The 15,416-nt window shown below is 41.3% G+C and overlaps 1 protein-coding gene across 2 annotated transcripts in view; it reads left to right on the top strand.

Annotated features, from left to right (window-relative positions):
- CABCOCO1 (ciliary associated calcium binding coiled-coil 1) overlaps positions 1–12,231 on the top strand; it is an 82,436-nt gene extending 70,205 nt beyond the window's left edge. For both annotated transcript variants that reach the window (XM_089507893.1, XM_089507892.1), the window contains exon 8: positions 11,989–12,231. In XM_089507893.1, the coding sequence (XP_089364019.1) occupies positions 11,989–12,063 (75 nt within the window). In that variant the 3' untranslated portion in view covers positions 12,064–12,231. The remainder of the gene's footprint in view (positions 1–11,988) is intronic.
- The last annotated feature ends 3,185 nt before the right edge of the window (positions 12,232–15,416 follow it).

Genomic DNA, 15,416 nt, shown 5'->3' with positions numbered 1-15,416 from the left:
GGGAGAAAAGTGGAATATTAAACAAACAAGCTCATCAATAATTATAGTCTACCTGCTGGGAATAGAAACTGACCTGGTATTTATTTGACCCTTGGAAAGAGAGACTTTTCTATGGGCAAGTAAATGTCTAACAAGAAGAGTTAGATGACTGGAAGCTATAATCAACCATGAAAAACAAGGGGGACCTCCAAACAGGAAACCTTTCATTAAAGATACAGGAGCTCTATGTAACATCAGATAATAGTTTGGTTGTCCATTCCTGCTATGCTGATACTGCAATAGTATAAAGGAAGAGCTGCAAATGCTGGGCTGTAAGTATTTGACCAGCATCATCCTAATGAAGGAGAGGAAGCTCTCTGCCCCAGGTGCACAAAATAAAGGTGTATCCACACTGTAACAGTTTGACACCACTTTAACTGCTATGCCTCTATCCTAAAGAATAATGGGATTTGTTGTTTGGTGAGGCACCAGAGCTCTCTGACAGATCAGGTGGAATGCCTCACCAAACTACAAATCTCAGGATTCTGTAAGATGGAATCATAACTGTTAAACTGGTGTCAGACTGCTTTAATTCTGCAGTGTGAATACACACTTAAGTGAGTGCAATGTTGGCTCCTAACTCTCCCATCCCTCACTGAGGCACCAGAAAAGTGAAGCAGATATCAGATGCCAGGCATGGGAGCTGAGCAGGAGGCACTCCCAATCTGCATCAGCCTGTTTCTTCCTCCCTCTCCCCTTGGAATTCCTTGAGTAAGGCAGAAAAAGCGAGAAGAGGTGGGGTGGGGTGGGGTGGGGTGAGGGTAGGTGCACCTTCCTTTTGAAAAGGAAACCATCCATCCTTGAAGAGGTAGCCCTGCTAATCTGTTGCTACAGAACAACAAAAGAGAACGGGAGAAAAATAGGAATCTAGCTGTCCTTTTAAGACTAGCTGATTTATATATTAGCATGAACATTTGTGGATATTAATTTGTGAATGTAATGACTAAGGAAATGGATTGGTATCCAAAAAATCTCATGGCAAAATGTAAATCAGTTAATATAAAAAGGCTGTGGATTATTTCCATCTTCTTTTCTTCTTTACATTTGTGAGTTGTAATTTTTCCTCTTCAATGCTTATTCTTCTTTGCAGAGTGGTGAGTTCATTGGAGATTTGCAAGGAGGGTTTTATTTAGTGGGAGGAGTGTCAAAGTCTCAAGGGCCCTGTACAGATGGGCCCTGAATGATGTTCTCGTCACGTGCTAATGTTGTCTTGGGGCGGAGTGCCCACATGCCACGCAACCCTAGCACATGACTAGGGCGTCATTGTTGTGCAATGTTGTAGAGACAGCACGTGCAGGGATGACATCATTGATCTGCTGCATCCAAATGGAGTAGCGTAGCAGTGATGTGTTTACGCCGCCACAGGCTGCTTGCAGCGGTGCAAAAAGGAGCCGCTTTTTAATGCTCCTTTTTTTGCTGTGCAGCAGCACCACACAGTTTGGTTGCTGTGGCACTGCTGCACAGCAGCGAAAGGTAGCCCCAGCCCGCCTATTTGGGCCCATCTGTACCAGGCAATTGTGAGGTTCCCATATGACCAGATTGTCCAAATTAAATCCAGATTCTAGGGTTTGTGCTTGGCACCTGCTGGGCTCATTAGTTGGCCCAGATTCTGAGATTTTTTTAAAAAAGCATGTATCTAGCCTATCAGGAAGCAGATAAAGGTTGCAAAAAAGGAATACCCTTCCAGTCTTGGAGACAGAAATGACATGCTTTTGCTGAAAAGAGCAGAGTTGTTTGTTTGTATTACAGAGCTATAAGCATAATATCACACAGGGCAAAGACATGGCAATCATTGCAGAGTTTTCAGAAAAATATAAGTTCTTTTTTATTTTCCCCAGGCTTCTTGAGAGTTGAACTGGAAGCTCCCAGATGGAGAGGAGATGAGAGAAAGCCAACTAGAGATGATAGATAGATAGATAGATAGATAGATAGATAGATAGATAGATAGGGAAGGATAGGTGTTAACTATGGCTTTTAAATTTCTTGTACCATATTTTCCGGCGTATAAGACAACGTTTTAACTGTCTAAAATTGGGTCAAAAGTTGGGGGTCGTCTTATACGCCATGTTAAGCTCAAAATAAGAGAGTTTTGCGGCTTGGCGCACTTACCTGGCTTGTTTAGGGCCACCGCCGGCCTCCTACTGCTGGCTGCCAGCTTCTCAGGCCTCCGGAGGCCTCTGGAAGCCGATGTGAGTGTGCAAGGCCAGTGAAGAAAACAAAAGGGACACTATCTGCTATCCACAAAAATGAGACACCTCAGTGAATGGCAGATAAAACTCTTCAATCAGTTAAGGACAGACAAGAAGCAAAAAAAGTTGATAGAAATAGGGTCAAACTCCTGGGCAAGCTGTTTAGCAACTTTTGCACAGGGACAGAGATTACTATAATAATCAATGCCGAGAAGTACAAGAAGATGACAAAAAAAGGAAGAACAAAAGACTTCATCTGCAAGATTCAAGAAATCAAAAGGACATTGACACCAATTGGGGATACTATATTATCAGTAGGAGAACATATGACATGATCAAGAAGAAATAAAACAATGATGATAACAATAAACTGAAGAACTATTTACAAGAGATGAAAAGATGAAAGATTAATTCAAGATGATGAAATCAGAATCTTAGAAAGTGAAGTGGACCTTCACTCAAAGCACTTGGGGAAAATAACTCACCAGGAACAGATGGCATACAAATTGAGTTGTTTCAGACTATTGAGACAGAAACCATTTAAGTTCTAACTGAAATCTGGCAACAAATATGGGAAACTAAGCAATGGCCTATGGAAATGGACTGGAAATGTTCAAGATACATTCTAATCCTTAGGAAACAGGATAACAGGGATTGCAGTTATCACTAGGCTGTTGGATTAATCTTCCATATGTTCAAAGTGATGCTCAGAATTTTACAACAAAGACTTTCACCATATATGGAGCAAGAAATACCAGATATTCAAAGTGGGTTAGAAAAGGAAGAGGCACTAGGGATCATATTGCAAACATATGCTGGATAACTGTCTCTCCCCCCCCCCCCCTTTTTTTTTCTCAAAAATATATTAATGTAATTTAAACATATTGGTACTGTAATTTTTTAAAATTAATTAATTTTACTTTTTACTGATATGATTATACACACAAAGTTCAATAAAAGAGAATGTTCACTGTGTTGTGGTTCTTTTCTGGCTATTGTTTTATTTCATGATTATAGCTATAAATAATGGGGGGATGATCCCTACTGAGTGAAAAATATACTAGATAAACCATTGGATTTGGTAGCGCTAAAAATGAGTGAATGATGGATGGCCATTTCAGAGGAAAGACTTAAATAGAATGCTGAGTATCTTTATGTTCTTTATTTCATTCATAAGTTTATTGTTTGGTAGATGCGGCATAGAAGAGAAAGATATTGAGAAGCTGATACCTACCATGAATGGTCATTCTAGGAATGCTAAAGGACCAATTCACATCTAATTGGTTAATCCCTCATGCCAGCCGATCAAGACAGAAGTTCCCAAAATTCCAAACCTTTTTCATCCATTGATTCATCTCTCTCCTCTTCAGTTTTATTCTTCATGCCCTGCCAACTGGTTGAGCTCTCAAGTGTCTGTTCTTCTATCTTCAACCTTTAATACAAAATCTCTGATTAATAGACAAAGAATAGTTGTAAAGAAAAAGATTTAATATGCCAACTGAGATAGCAAAGAACATATGTAAACAAATTGAATCGAACAACCAGAAAACAGGAGAGCTACCACCCAGTCAGGAAAGGTGTTGCAATCGAACACGCTTGCCTTCTGTGAAAAAAGAAATGACAAGAGAAGGATGAAATTGATCCTATATACTTCCCCCAAGACTTCATGTTTGCAGGTCATAGAGGGCCAAGGAAAATAATCAGAAAATCACAAGGGTCCAGTCAGTCATTGGGCGGCATGGCTCTGAACAAGGGACAGGAACAATATTAAAGAAAATATTCCTATCGCCCAGTGAAAGTGAAATGGAAGGCCGATCATTGCAGCAGCAAGTGGACAGTGATTTGCAGCAGTGTGGAAAGCCTACAAAAGATAATACTAAAAATAAAATTAAGTTTAAACTCATATGTGAGAAGTCTGCTCAAGGAGAAAAGGGGTGCACGGAGATCACAAGCACAATTGTGAACTCCTGGGTGCCATATTGAAGCTTCTCATTTTGACCAAAGGGATGAGACATAATCCGGGAGAGCTGCCACCCAATCAGGAAAGGCATTGCAGCCGAACATGCAGGTACACACAATGATTGAAGTTTAGAGCAATTCAGTAAAGTGAATGCAGTGTGTTTGAGAAGAATAAAGCATCTTTTAAATTCAAACCAGGAAATGAGTACACAAGATGACTTTCATGTCTGGTGGCTTCAAATCCATCTCAGATGTAAGAAAATTTAGTCAGTTTTGATGAGGCTGGGACAACAGTGTAACTTCCCCAATTCCACTAGAATCTTTGTTTCATTCATTAATTTATTCTTTTCAAATGTGGCTTGGAAGAGAGAGATTAGGACTACACAGAATGTGATCCAGAAAGCTTAACATCTCCAATTAGCCATGTATTAGCCTTCCATGTTTTTGACAATGTCCACATTGCTGTTTTTGTGCTCCTAGTTGAACAGCAAAACTAGGAAACCACATGTGGTAGGGTGCCATACATGCCTGGCAGATTGCATTTTGCATGATACAGCACAAATTACTAGACAGGATGTTAAACAATTTCAGGAGGTTATATATATTAAGTTTAAAGACTAGCCATCACCTGATAATCTCATGACCTCTCTAATTCAAAAATCCCATTATTTGTTAGTTGCTAAAAGTAAGAAGAAAAAGTGGCCAGTAATGACCTGGTCTGTAACAACAATATCAGCATAGTTAACAAATACCCAAGGCTATTTGGTATCTCCATAGGAGTGTGACAGGGTATGCTGTGTTTTATTATTAGCAAGTGAATGTAATACCTTGTTACTTCAGAGAGTGATGCTTCATAATAAAAGTGCTTGAAAGAGGTTTCCTAGTTGGATTTGATTAACTTTCTAAGAAATTCATATGGTATCAAATTAATCATTGATGTTTACTCCACAAATATACCAAGAACATTGGTTTTATTGCAATTTCATGCATATTATGGAGCTGCTGAAGGCCAGCCAAGCTTACCTCTCATGTTTGTCATCATCTGTAATAAATCTACAAGAGAAACACAGTTCTCTCCAGGGGATTTACAACCAATATTCCTCTCTCACTCAGACAATTAATAAAACCAGAATATAATTGCCAGAAGGTACAAAAGCAGAGCAATAGCTTTTCAGTGGAATTGAGAAAATGATTATAAGAGATATAAAATAATGTAAGGTAATATAATTGGACTTAAACAATAAAGCAGAGAGTGCCACAGTACATCATAGAAAATGTTCTTCAAAGACCAAAGTCAGAGCTGTAGAGAAACTTGTGACCTATAAAATAGAAGTATCCACATCCTTAATATGGACTGCTTTCCTTTATTCTTCTGTCTGCCATCCTGTCATGGATGTTCAAAAAGCTAACAGGGATATAATTTTTTAAAAAAGAAATACCTGAAGCAGGATGTTTTATTTTAAAAACAGTGGCGGGGTACAGACGGGCAGGGGAAGACGTCTTGGAGGTGTATTCTGCTGAATACGGAGCCTCCAGACCGCCTGCCCTGGGGGCGTGGCTCAGGTGTATGGGGCTTCCACATGGGGGGCAGTGAAGACGCCTCACCTGGGGCCGTTTCTGACCCGCAGTTTCCATACCGCCGCCTTGGAGGACGCTGCAAAGAGAGAGGCAGCTTCTGCACGGGTGGCCAAAAACGGGGCTTTTTTTTTTTCTTTTGCCGGCTGGCAGCTGCGCAGCTGCAGCGCTCAGCACCGGCGGCAGAAAGCCTATGTGCACATTTAAAGTGCCCAGGCCCCTTTAAACTTTTTCCCTCGCCCTGCCCAAGAACAATGGTGGTCTCCTGCCAGCTGGTGATCAGCTGGTGTTGGCATCCTTGTCCGCTTGCACATTGGTAGTGTCACCAGCATCATGGATGCCTCCTCTCCTTTGGTCCCCGCGCTCTTGCTGAATCTGCAATGCACAGCCACAGTTGTCGCTGCTGCCACCGCTGTCCCCCTGCCATCCCCCATCACCTCCCTTGTACATATGTAAATATTTAAAGTTTTAGGGGTTTTTTATTGTTAGGTGAAAATGGCACAGGAATGTGTGTAGGGGTTCACTTTAAATTCCAAACTTTCCCCAATTCTAGCAGCGCATGCGTACATGTTGCTCTAGGGTTAGGGTTAGGGTTAGGGTTAGGGTTACGAGCATTAAAATAGAGTGCAGCTGTGCTGCAGCTTCCACATCTGCATGGCATCTGACGCTCTAATTAGAGCCTCGGTGCAAACTGCGCATGTTCCAGGACCCCGACTCATTATGCAACGCAGCTGACTTGGAGCTTTTAAATGGGCAACTTAAATTAGCGGCGTAACAATTCTGGCATACCGGTGCAGCAGCTTATAGACGGAGCTGCGCAGCTGCGCAGTATATAGAAAAGAAGCGGGGAAAAGCAGCACCTTTTTAATGCCGCTTCTTCCCGCTTGGGGCATGCGGGCGGCGTGTTCATGGCGGCATTCAGGTAAGGGCCGTCTGAAGGCTATACCTTCATGACGTCATGAGCACACCCCTTTTTGCCCATCTGTATCCCGCCAGTGTATGGTATAATGTATCCTATATCTCCCTACTTGAATCTGCTGTGATTTAACCCTGGTAAAAGGACCGTGTTTCCTGGATATCTTCTGTCCATCTGCTACCCAGTTTACACAGAAGAGCAGTTTGGAGAACCCTATAGTTTTAGGCATTATTATGGTTATACTTGGGTGTCTGATTATATAGGCATTGTCATCAAACCATCCACATTCCTTATAGGACACCAGTGACTTCTCAAGGCAGTGATGGTCCACTAACTACAACCTCACAGAGAATGACGTCTATGGATTTTGAGACCCTCAGACCCTTTCCACCAAACCTTCCATAAAAATGGACTACAAGCCAACAGTTATGTCATCCCTGATGCAGTTCCAGTACATCTATCTGTTAAATTCTACTGTTTCACTTTTACCCACAATTACTTCAGATGCGAGGAGAATTTTTTTTTCAGATCAGCGAGACAGTATTGTAACAGATTAACGGCTGACTTAGAACCAAACTTTCTCAGCTCATATCTCCCAAAGCCTCTTTTCTGTCTGACATAACCTCAGTGACAATAACTTCAATGAGCTGGACTTACAGATAGGAGTCACTGGAGATGTTTCATCAGAATTCCAATATCTTTCACCCAATTGTTGACCAGAACCTAAACCAGTTCACAAAGCAGGTTTATTTTCCCAATACTGTTGTATCACTTGATGACACATAGTAGCCTTGTAAGCAGTACCTCATACTGGCCAGTACGCATACTTACATGCTTCTAGCTTAGATCCAGAACATACCACAAAATCCACAGTCTGCAGGCAACCACATGTGTTTGTAGCATATAGAGTTGGAAGGGACCACAAACCATCTTATCCAGTTCCCTGGCATGAAGGATTATGCAACTAAAGCACTCCAAAAAGTTAGCCAAATTATTTCAAAACTATATTTCAGTGGTGAGTCCACCACCATCTGAGGCAGCCGATCCCACTGTCAAGCAGATCTTATAATCAGCAGGTTCTTCCAGGTGTTTAAGTGGAATCACTTTTCTTGCATTTTGAATTGGTTGAATTGTGCCCTAGTCTTTCAGACACTAGAAAACAAGCTCTCCATCTTCTATGCGACATCCCTTCAGATGTTTAAAGAGAGCTATCATGTCACCTCTCGGTGTTCTCCAAGCTAAACATGCCCAGTTCCGTAAGTCATTCCTCATGGGCTTGGTTTCCAGACCTTTGACCATCTTGGTCACCTTCCTCTGTATATGTTGCAGCTTGTCAGTATGTAGGGCCTGAACAGACAGGCCAAAATAAAGCTGCTTTGGGTGACTTTGGAGGTATGCTGCTTAAATGTCCCACACATCTTAAGAGGCCAGAAGCTGCACCAAAGCTGCACTTCAGCCCTTATGACTTTTGTGTGGCTTTTGCGCAGCTTCCGGCCTCTTAGGTTGCATGCAGCATTTAAACATCATACCTCCAAAGTCACCCAAAGCAGCTTTATTTTGGCCTGTCTGTTCAGTCCTGTAGTGCACATAACTGAACAGTGAATTCCAGGTGAGGTTATCTAACATTAAGTGGAGTAGGATTATTAACTGCTGTCATAAAAACAAGATACCCTGGTACTTCTGATTCTGTGGGGCTTCTAATGCTTAGGCTGCCCTCTAACACTCAACATTTGTTGTTTGTTTTTTTAAGGAAACAATTTGTTGTTGTTTTTTACTGTAAGCCAGTTTAACTTCATTCTATACAACTTGCTCTGAATAGTTACACCCCTCTGAAAGGCTATGTTCACATTTGGTTATGGTTGCCATCCCTGAGGGCCTCCAAACCGGGAAAAATGTAGAACATGGTTTTAAAATGTAGGACCTTTTTTTAAAAAATTTCCTTGCCAGGAAATTTTAAAAAAAAGGTCCTACATTTTAAAACCTTGTCCAAGGCCTCCCTGGGGCCAGGGAGACAGCGTCAAGACAGTAGGCAGGCAGCCACCCACCTCCGCCTGAGCCTCCTCCTCTGCCTCCGCCTCTCGGGCCCAAGAAAGTGCCCAGCACAGAGGCGCGCCAGGCAGAGGAGGCGGTGGGTGGTTGCCTGCCAGTGCCTGTTGCCCTGGCACGCACAAGGAGCACCAAGCCAGGCAGGCACCTCTGCCTCCTCCTCCGCTTGGCGCGGCCTGCAACGGAGGAGGAGGAGGAGAAGGAGGTGCACCTCCTGCGCGCGCTCGCGCCCCCCTCCCCACCTCCCTGCCACCCCCCCCCCCCGCCTCCCCCCGCACACTGCCTCCTCCTTCGCCTCCTCCTTTGCTTCCTCCACAAGGCCTGGAACGGAGGAGGAGGTGCCACGCAGGGAGGCAGGGGAAGGTGGGTTGGTGCCATGCGGGCCCCGAACCGGGGGCTGGGGGCCAAACCGGACCGGGACCAGGAGGGGGCCCCCAAAAGCGGGTTTGTCACGGGGGCCGCTGGGTTATGGCATCCCTACATTTGGTGCAGTCAAAGGAAATTTAGGTGATAGAAATACTTTTTATCAGTTTAGATTGGCCTATCTAGAAGAGGTGGACCTTGCCTAGAGAAAATGGATCTTGCCACAGTTGTACACATCCTGCATCCACATAGACTGTAATGTATGCCACTCCTTATGCAGCTGTATTTGAAGATAGGCTAGAAACTTCATTTAGTAAAGCATCAGTTACCCAGCTGTTTGCAGGAACTGAAGCATATAACACCTGGTTTTATCAATGTCACTGGTTGCCACTCTACATGCAGATTTAAGTTGTTGCCAGGTGCATACAACCTCCACCAAACTGATGGCTTTTAAATGGGCTTAAGGTGCATCCAGACTGATTTAAAAGACCAGAAAGTCCCTTATTTTGTTCCTGATTTCATTTTGGAGATGTATACATGCTATGTTTATCCCAGAATACTTTCTTCAGCTCCTAGTACTTTTCATACCAGTCTGGTTTATTTTACCCCAGTATAAAATTGGAAAGAACGTGAAGAAAATCTGGGACTTTTCAATCTAAATGTGCCCTTAAAGACTTAAACAGGCATTTAAATGAGGGGTTGGTTTTGGATGGATTTTGATTGATATTTAAATACTCTTTATGTAACTGCTACTGTTTCTTTACAAAGATATATTTGTTTCGGTCTTGTTTTTTATTTCTTAGATTGTAAATTTCTGGACTATAATTTGAAGTTATGAAATGTTGTCCCTTAGTATATTATAAGCAGTCTTCAGACAGTCAACCTGCAAATGTAGCTTGTGAATATTTAAATGAATAAATTGCAGGATACTCCAGCAGTTAGCCAGAATGGTCTATAAGCTACTTACTTTCCACCCAGATGCATACTCAGAGCTATGCCTGGACATTTTTCAGCTTGAATTGAAGAATATGTGGGTGTGTCCCCAATCTACCTGCAGAAACCAAACAATTGATAGTTCAAACTTATCCCAACACTGGTGCAAGTATCACAGCCTTTACCTCACCTGGGAGTAGCAGGCTAGGATTAGCAGAGAGAGGAGGGTGTCTACAATATATACTGCTCTCCAACAGAATGCCCTGGGAGAGGTTGCTCTTATTGTTCACTTCCACTTTATCCATGATGAAGCAACTGCCTCATTCTGCATGATAGTGTCCATCAAATGTCATTTATAGCTTGGGGATTAAATTCCATTCTTGTTTATCAAGGTTACATCAACATCTTTATGAAAATCAGCTATTATGAAAATCTTGACTCTTTGCATAGAATCAATATGCATCTGCAGCTTTTCTGAAGTTGCAGAGAAAATGTACAGTTGTTGAAAAGTCATTATTATTTGTTGCATTCTGTTCTTTTTATGGTTGTTTTTGTCATACCAAGCTGTTTTTCCTCCATGCATGCAAATATGTGCATACTGAAAAGGTTACCTAAATTCCAAGGCTACTGATATAGTGTTGATCTAGTGTTGCTTCAGGCAACAAAGTTGCAGAAACATATTATCCCTGCCAGAGAATATTTGTTGTCATCCTTGTATCTTTGGTATGAATGCTGCAGTGAAATCTGAGCTCAGCATTCAGTTACTCCTTCATATGCTCTTTATTGGCAATTATGATTTTGTTAAAAGAGACAAGCAACATCTGAGAAACTAGTTCTGGATTTTTTGCTGTTGTTCTTGCTGCTGGGTTTCATTACATTTCCAATAATATCTTCTTAACTGCAATAGGGTTTTTTTTTTCAGCTGTTAAACATCTGCAGCAAGGCCTTTTGGTATTTATAGGTTAAATTAATCTGAAAATGCAAGGTTATTTGAGGGATGTTGATTGCTCATAGCAAACACAGAATACACTGAACTACGTGTATCGTAATATGATAAAAGTGTTATTATGTAAGGATAGATAAGGCATAATATCTATAAAACAGACAGGCATTGTATGATAACATCAGTCTTTGCTGTGTTGAAATGTTAAGAGAGCAGCTGCTACCTCCATTATATTCACTTCCGATTTTCAAAGGAGGGGCTGGCAGCTGAATAGGATCATTGCTTAGCTGAGTTATTGTCAGCTCCATGTTACCCCACAAGTACTGACAGCCTTTGCTAGAGGTACAAGCAACCTCTCGGCAGAATGGAAGATCAATTAACATTATGCTGTCTATATCATGTTGATAAATGTATTGGATTAGTCCCATGAATGATGTGCAAGGTTTAAACTTCTTTATGTCTTTGGCTAAAACTGAAAAAATTAATTGGCAGAGTTTACCACAGATAGCTTTTGTTGCTACTAAAACTATACATATCCTTCTATATGCCTTGAGAGATAGGTATTGTTTTGTGAATGCATGAGTGTTACTGTCGGGTTTAAACTTGCTTTTGAGTCAGTGGTCCAAAACGCACTGCAGAAATAATCCAGTTTGAGACACTGTAGCTGCCCTGGCTCAGTGCTAGACAACCCTGGGAATTATAGTTTAATGTGGCACCAGAGCTCTCTGACAGAGAAGGCTAAATGTCTCACAAAACTACAGTTCCCAGAAGTCCCTAGCATTGAGCCAGGGTTGTTAAAGCAGTTTCAAACTGGATTATTTCTGCAGTATGTTTTAGACCAGTGTTTATGTTCTTTGTTTTATATAAATCACAAGTATATTACAAAATCATGAGTCTGTCGAATCTATAGTTTAAGTATCCTGCCGTTGTATGTGTGTTTATCAATTTTGTTTTATTCTTTGTTGTGACATATTGGTTTAAACAAATTGTCTTCTTGCTTTTCTTAAACAATTTGTTTTCTGCAGTCTGAGATAAATGAAAAGCTGCAAATACAAGAAGAGGCCTATTCTGCAAGAATAGACAAGCTAAAGAAAATTTGAAGAAGCAGAGTGATGATGGTGCTTCACACAGATGATCTAGATGTGTTTTATTTCTGAAGGTCAGCATAATTAAGTCAGTGTCTCATCATCCAGAAAACATTGTTCTAAAATGTCTAATACAACAACTTTATGTATTATGTATATACTGAATATTAAATTAAAACTGGATAGGGGGAAAAGAAAACTGAATCTTCCCTCAAAGCAATTTTATGGTTTGTCATGGTTTGTAAAATCGGAATATCATGTGATTTATGAATAATTTCCCCATGTGTGTGATAGTGGAAAACATGCAAAGTATCAAGGGTATAAAAAGTTTCTAACCTGTTAGCAGTCATAAACCTTTTTCATATCCATAGGGTGAAACACACGGGCAAAATAAAGCGGCTTTCATCCACACTGAAGATGGGCATTTAGACAATGCACAAGGTGAAAGCAGGTGGAAAATGAAATCAAGGCCCCATACAGACAGGCCAAAATAAAGCTACTTCAGTTCACTTTGGAGGTATGCTGTTTAAATGATGCATGTGTCCGGAAGCTGTGCCAAAGCCATGCTCCAATCCTAAGGACTGGAGCATGCCTTTGGTGCAGCTTCCGGATTCTTAGGACACATGCATCATTTAAACAGCATACCTCCAAAGTGACCCGAAGCAGCTTTATTTTGGCTTGTCTGTACAAGCCCAAAGCAATATTCCCGGGCTAAAAACCAGAACAAAAAGAAGTTCTGATACTCCAACTTAAGATGGAAAATGCACATCCTCATGTCTGTATATAAACTCCAATGGATGTAATTACAACATACACCATTTAAACAGTCCAGTAGGGGGCATGAGGTGAAGGGGAGTGACAGGGGCATGTATGGAGGGCCTCCATGATTGTGCTTTGCCATTGTATCACACACCGATGCCCTGTACCAATGGAGCATTACACATGTGACTGTTTGGCTGATCAAAGTGGTGGCGGTGCAAAGGGATGGCATCTGGGTGGTATGTGGGAGGGAGGTACTTGGAGGTCACACAGGTGGTGTGTTTCTGCAGTAGTGCATGTGCATGGTGGGGAGGCAACAACAAAAAAATAACCCAGCTGTGCAGCTTGAAGCTGTGATGTGAAGACTGCCCATGAATGTCGGGCCCACCTTGGGAGTACACAGTTCAGACACCGGGGTTTGACCCGATTTTGGAAAAGAGGTCCAAAAGGATCAAGCTGCTTTTTCCTGCCTATCTGCTATGGCCCCATGACCTCTGAAACTTGGATCGTCTTTAGACAAATACCTTGCTGAATTTTATAACTATTGTACTTGTATCTTTGTAAGGCCATAAATCAACACCACCTTAGTTATGATTTCTTTCCTCCTGATTTAGGAGCACTTCTTCTGTTTTCCTGCTCTGGAAGAGGATATATTTGTACCAACCAATTGGCAGGTCCTGTGTCCTTCAAAATCATCTTCTGTGTGTTACAAGCTAAACCCTGCTTAATTTTTTGATTCTGCTTGACCAAGAATGCTGAGTTTCAGAGATGCATAAATTTTGACTGTGGCCTTATATTTCTTGAAATTTCCTAAATCACACCTTCCCGAGCTTTTGTCTAAATGCTGCTATTTTGCTCAGTTACAAGACAATATTTCCATTTTCCCCAATTTCAGTTTGGGGAAAAAGATAATATGGCAAAGCAAATACGTAACATTTGCAATTAAGCTGTTGGCAAAGCAGTTTATTTCTAATACACAAAGTATTTCTGTGACACTGGAAAGCAGACACTTGAATTGTTCTGGATCATGTAGTACAATCGTACTATTTACTACATGTTTACAAAAAGTCTTCATTACACCAGAATGATTTGTTTTTGTTACGTTACTAGTACAGGCATTCTTTGTCCCCCTCCCTTTTAAAGTAAGACAGATTTTGTATGTACTTTGGTATGTACTTAATTTTCAAAGGGAGTAGTTGTAAAGCCAGGCATGGAGTACAGTACACAGTAAAGACATACAGTAAGGTTACGAGAGTATTATCTATCCATCTGCAGTAATAGGGCCAGCGAATAGCTATTTACCAATAAGCAGTTACTGCTAGGTAATTCTCTTTTGCAATGACTAAAGCATAACTAAGTTGTAGGTTAGCAAAGAATAATGCCACTCCCTTTTTTGTGTAACTATAATTTTCATTTACTTGCATAATTAGCGAGTATGGCCCTATTAAATACCAAAGAACAACTGTCTCATGGTTCATGGCACTCCCTCATGCTCTGTTATGGTTGCTGAGATGACAGCAAGGTGACCAGAGGGAGACTATGTCTTGTACTCCATGCCAGCAGTGTATAATAGTCAGGTTTTTAAAAATAATAATCAAAATTCCTTTTTTTTAAAAAGTTAGCTAATATGTAACTAGTTGGGGTGGCTTAGTATTATAGCTGTAACAAATTACTTTTTTCAAAGTAAGTTTCAAAGCTCCCTGTGTTATTTTCTGTGTGCATATGCCTTCAAATCACTTTGTCAGCTTAGGGTGACCCTTTGAATTTTCTTAGGCAAGACATTCTAAGAAGTGGTTTTGCCAGATATTTCCTCTAAAACATACAGCCCTTGGTATTCATTGGTGGTTTCCCATCCAGGTACTAACCAAAACTGACCCTGTTTAGCCTCCAAGATCAAATGGGATTTGATGCCTTTGGGGTATTTAGGCAACTGGTTATTTTACACACAGGGTCAACTGGCACATGATGTGTCTTCTTCTATTTCCCATTGCACACCAAAGCATTTTGGAAGCATATCCCTGGCAGGATAATGGCACACTTGTTAGCGAGCCAAGATTTTCTGCAGCACCCTATTATGTTACGCTTTCAAGTTGGAAACCTGTCCGTAATATGTGAAGAGGTGTGAAAGTCTGTGTGAATAAATGAGGATTTAAACCTAACTTGGAGGTGGGGGAAGGAGATGAGAAGCAAATGGTTTTTTCCCAGGGTCCAAATTGCTTTACCAGCACCTGCTTGCCAGCTGACAGCATTCAATGTTACATCATGGTTGCCCAATAGCGCCCTCTGGTAGTTCATCTTTGCATGCCAGGTCAGGCCAGCTCAAGTGACAACAGATTCCCCTCACATCTCAGATGCTTCCACACAAGGCTTTTATTGTGCAATTGTCCTGCCTCAAGCACAGCATTTCATGGGGAAAAGGGACACCATCCTCCATTTGCAATTCATATATATATATATATATATATATATATTTGCCACCTCTACCTTTTTTCTTTCCACAAAAGAAAGTTCCATTAAGGAGGAAAAATAGAATAGCTGCCTGTAGATTGATGGTGCTGAGAGGTCGCCATTAGGAAGCACCTCTGAAAGAGCTGTAACTGTCCATAGCA

The sequence above is a fragment of the Sceloporus occidentalis genome, unplaced genomic scaffold (genome assembly GCF_023333645.1).
Source record: "Sceloporus occidentalis isolate IW3139 unplaced genomic scaffold, rSceOcc1.0.p SCAF_2, whole genome shotgun sequence".
Taxonomy (NCBI): Eukaryota; Metazoa; Chordata; class Lepidosauria; order Squamata; family Phrynosomatidae; genus Sceloporus; species Sceloporus occidentalis.
Note: the sequence above shows the minus strand (reverse complement) of the source record. Positions and strands in the feature narration are given on the sequence as shown.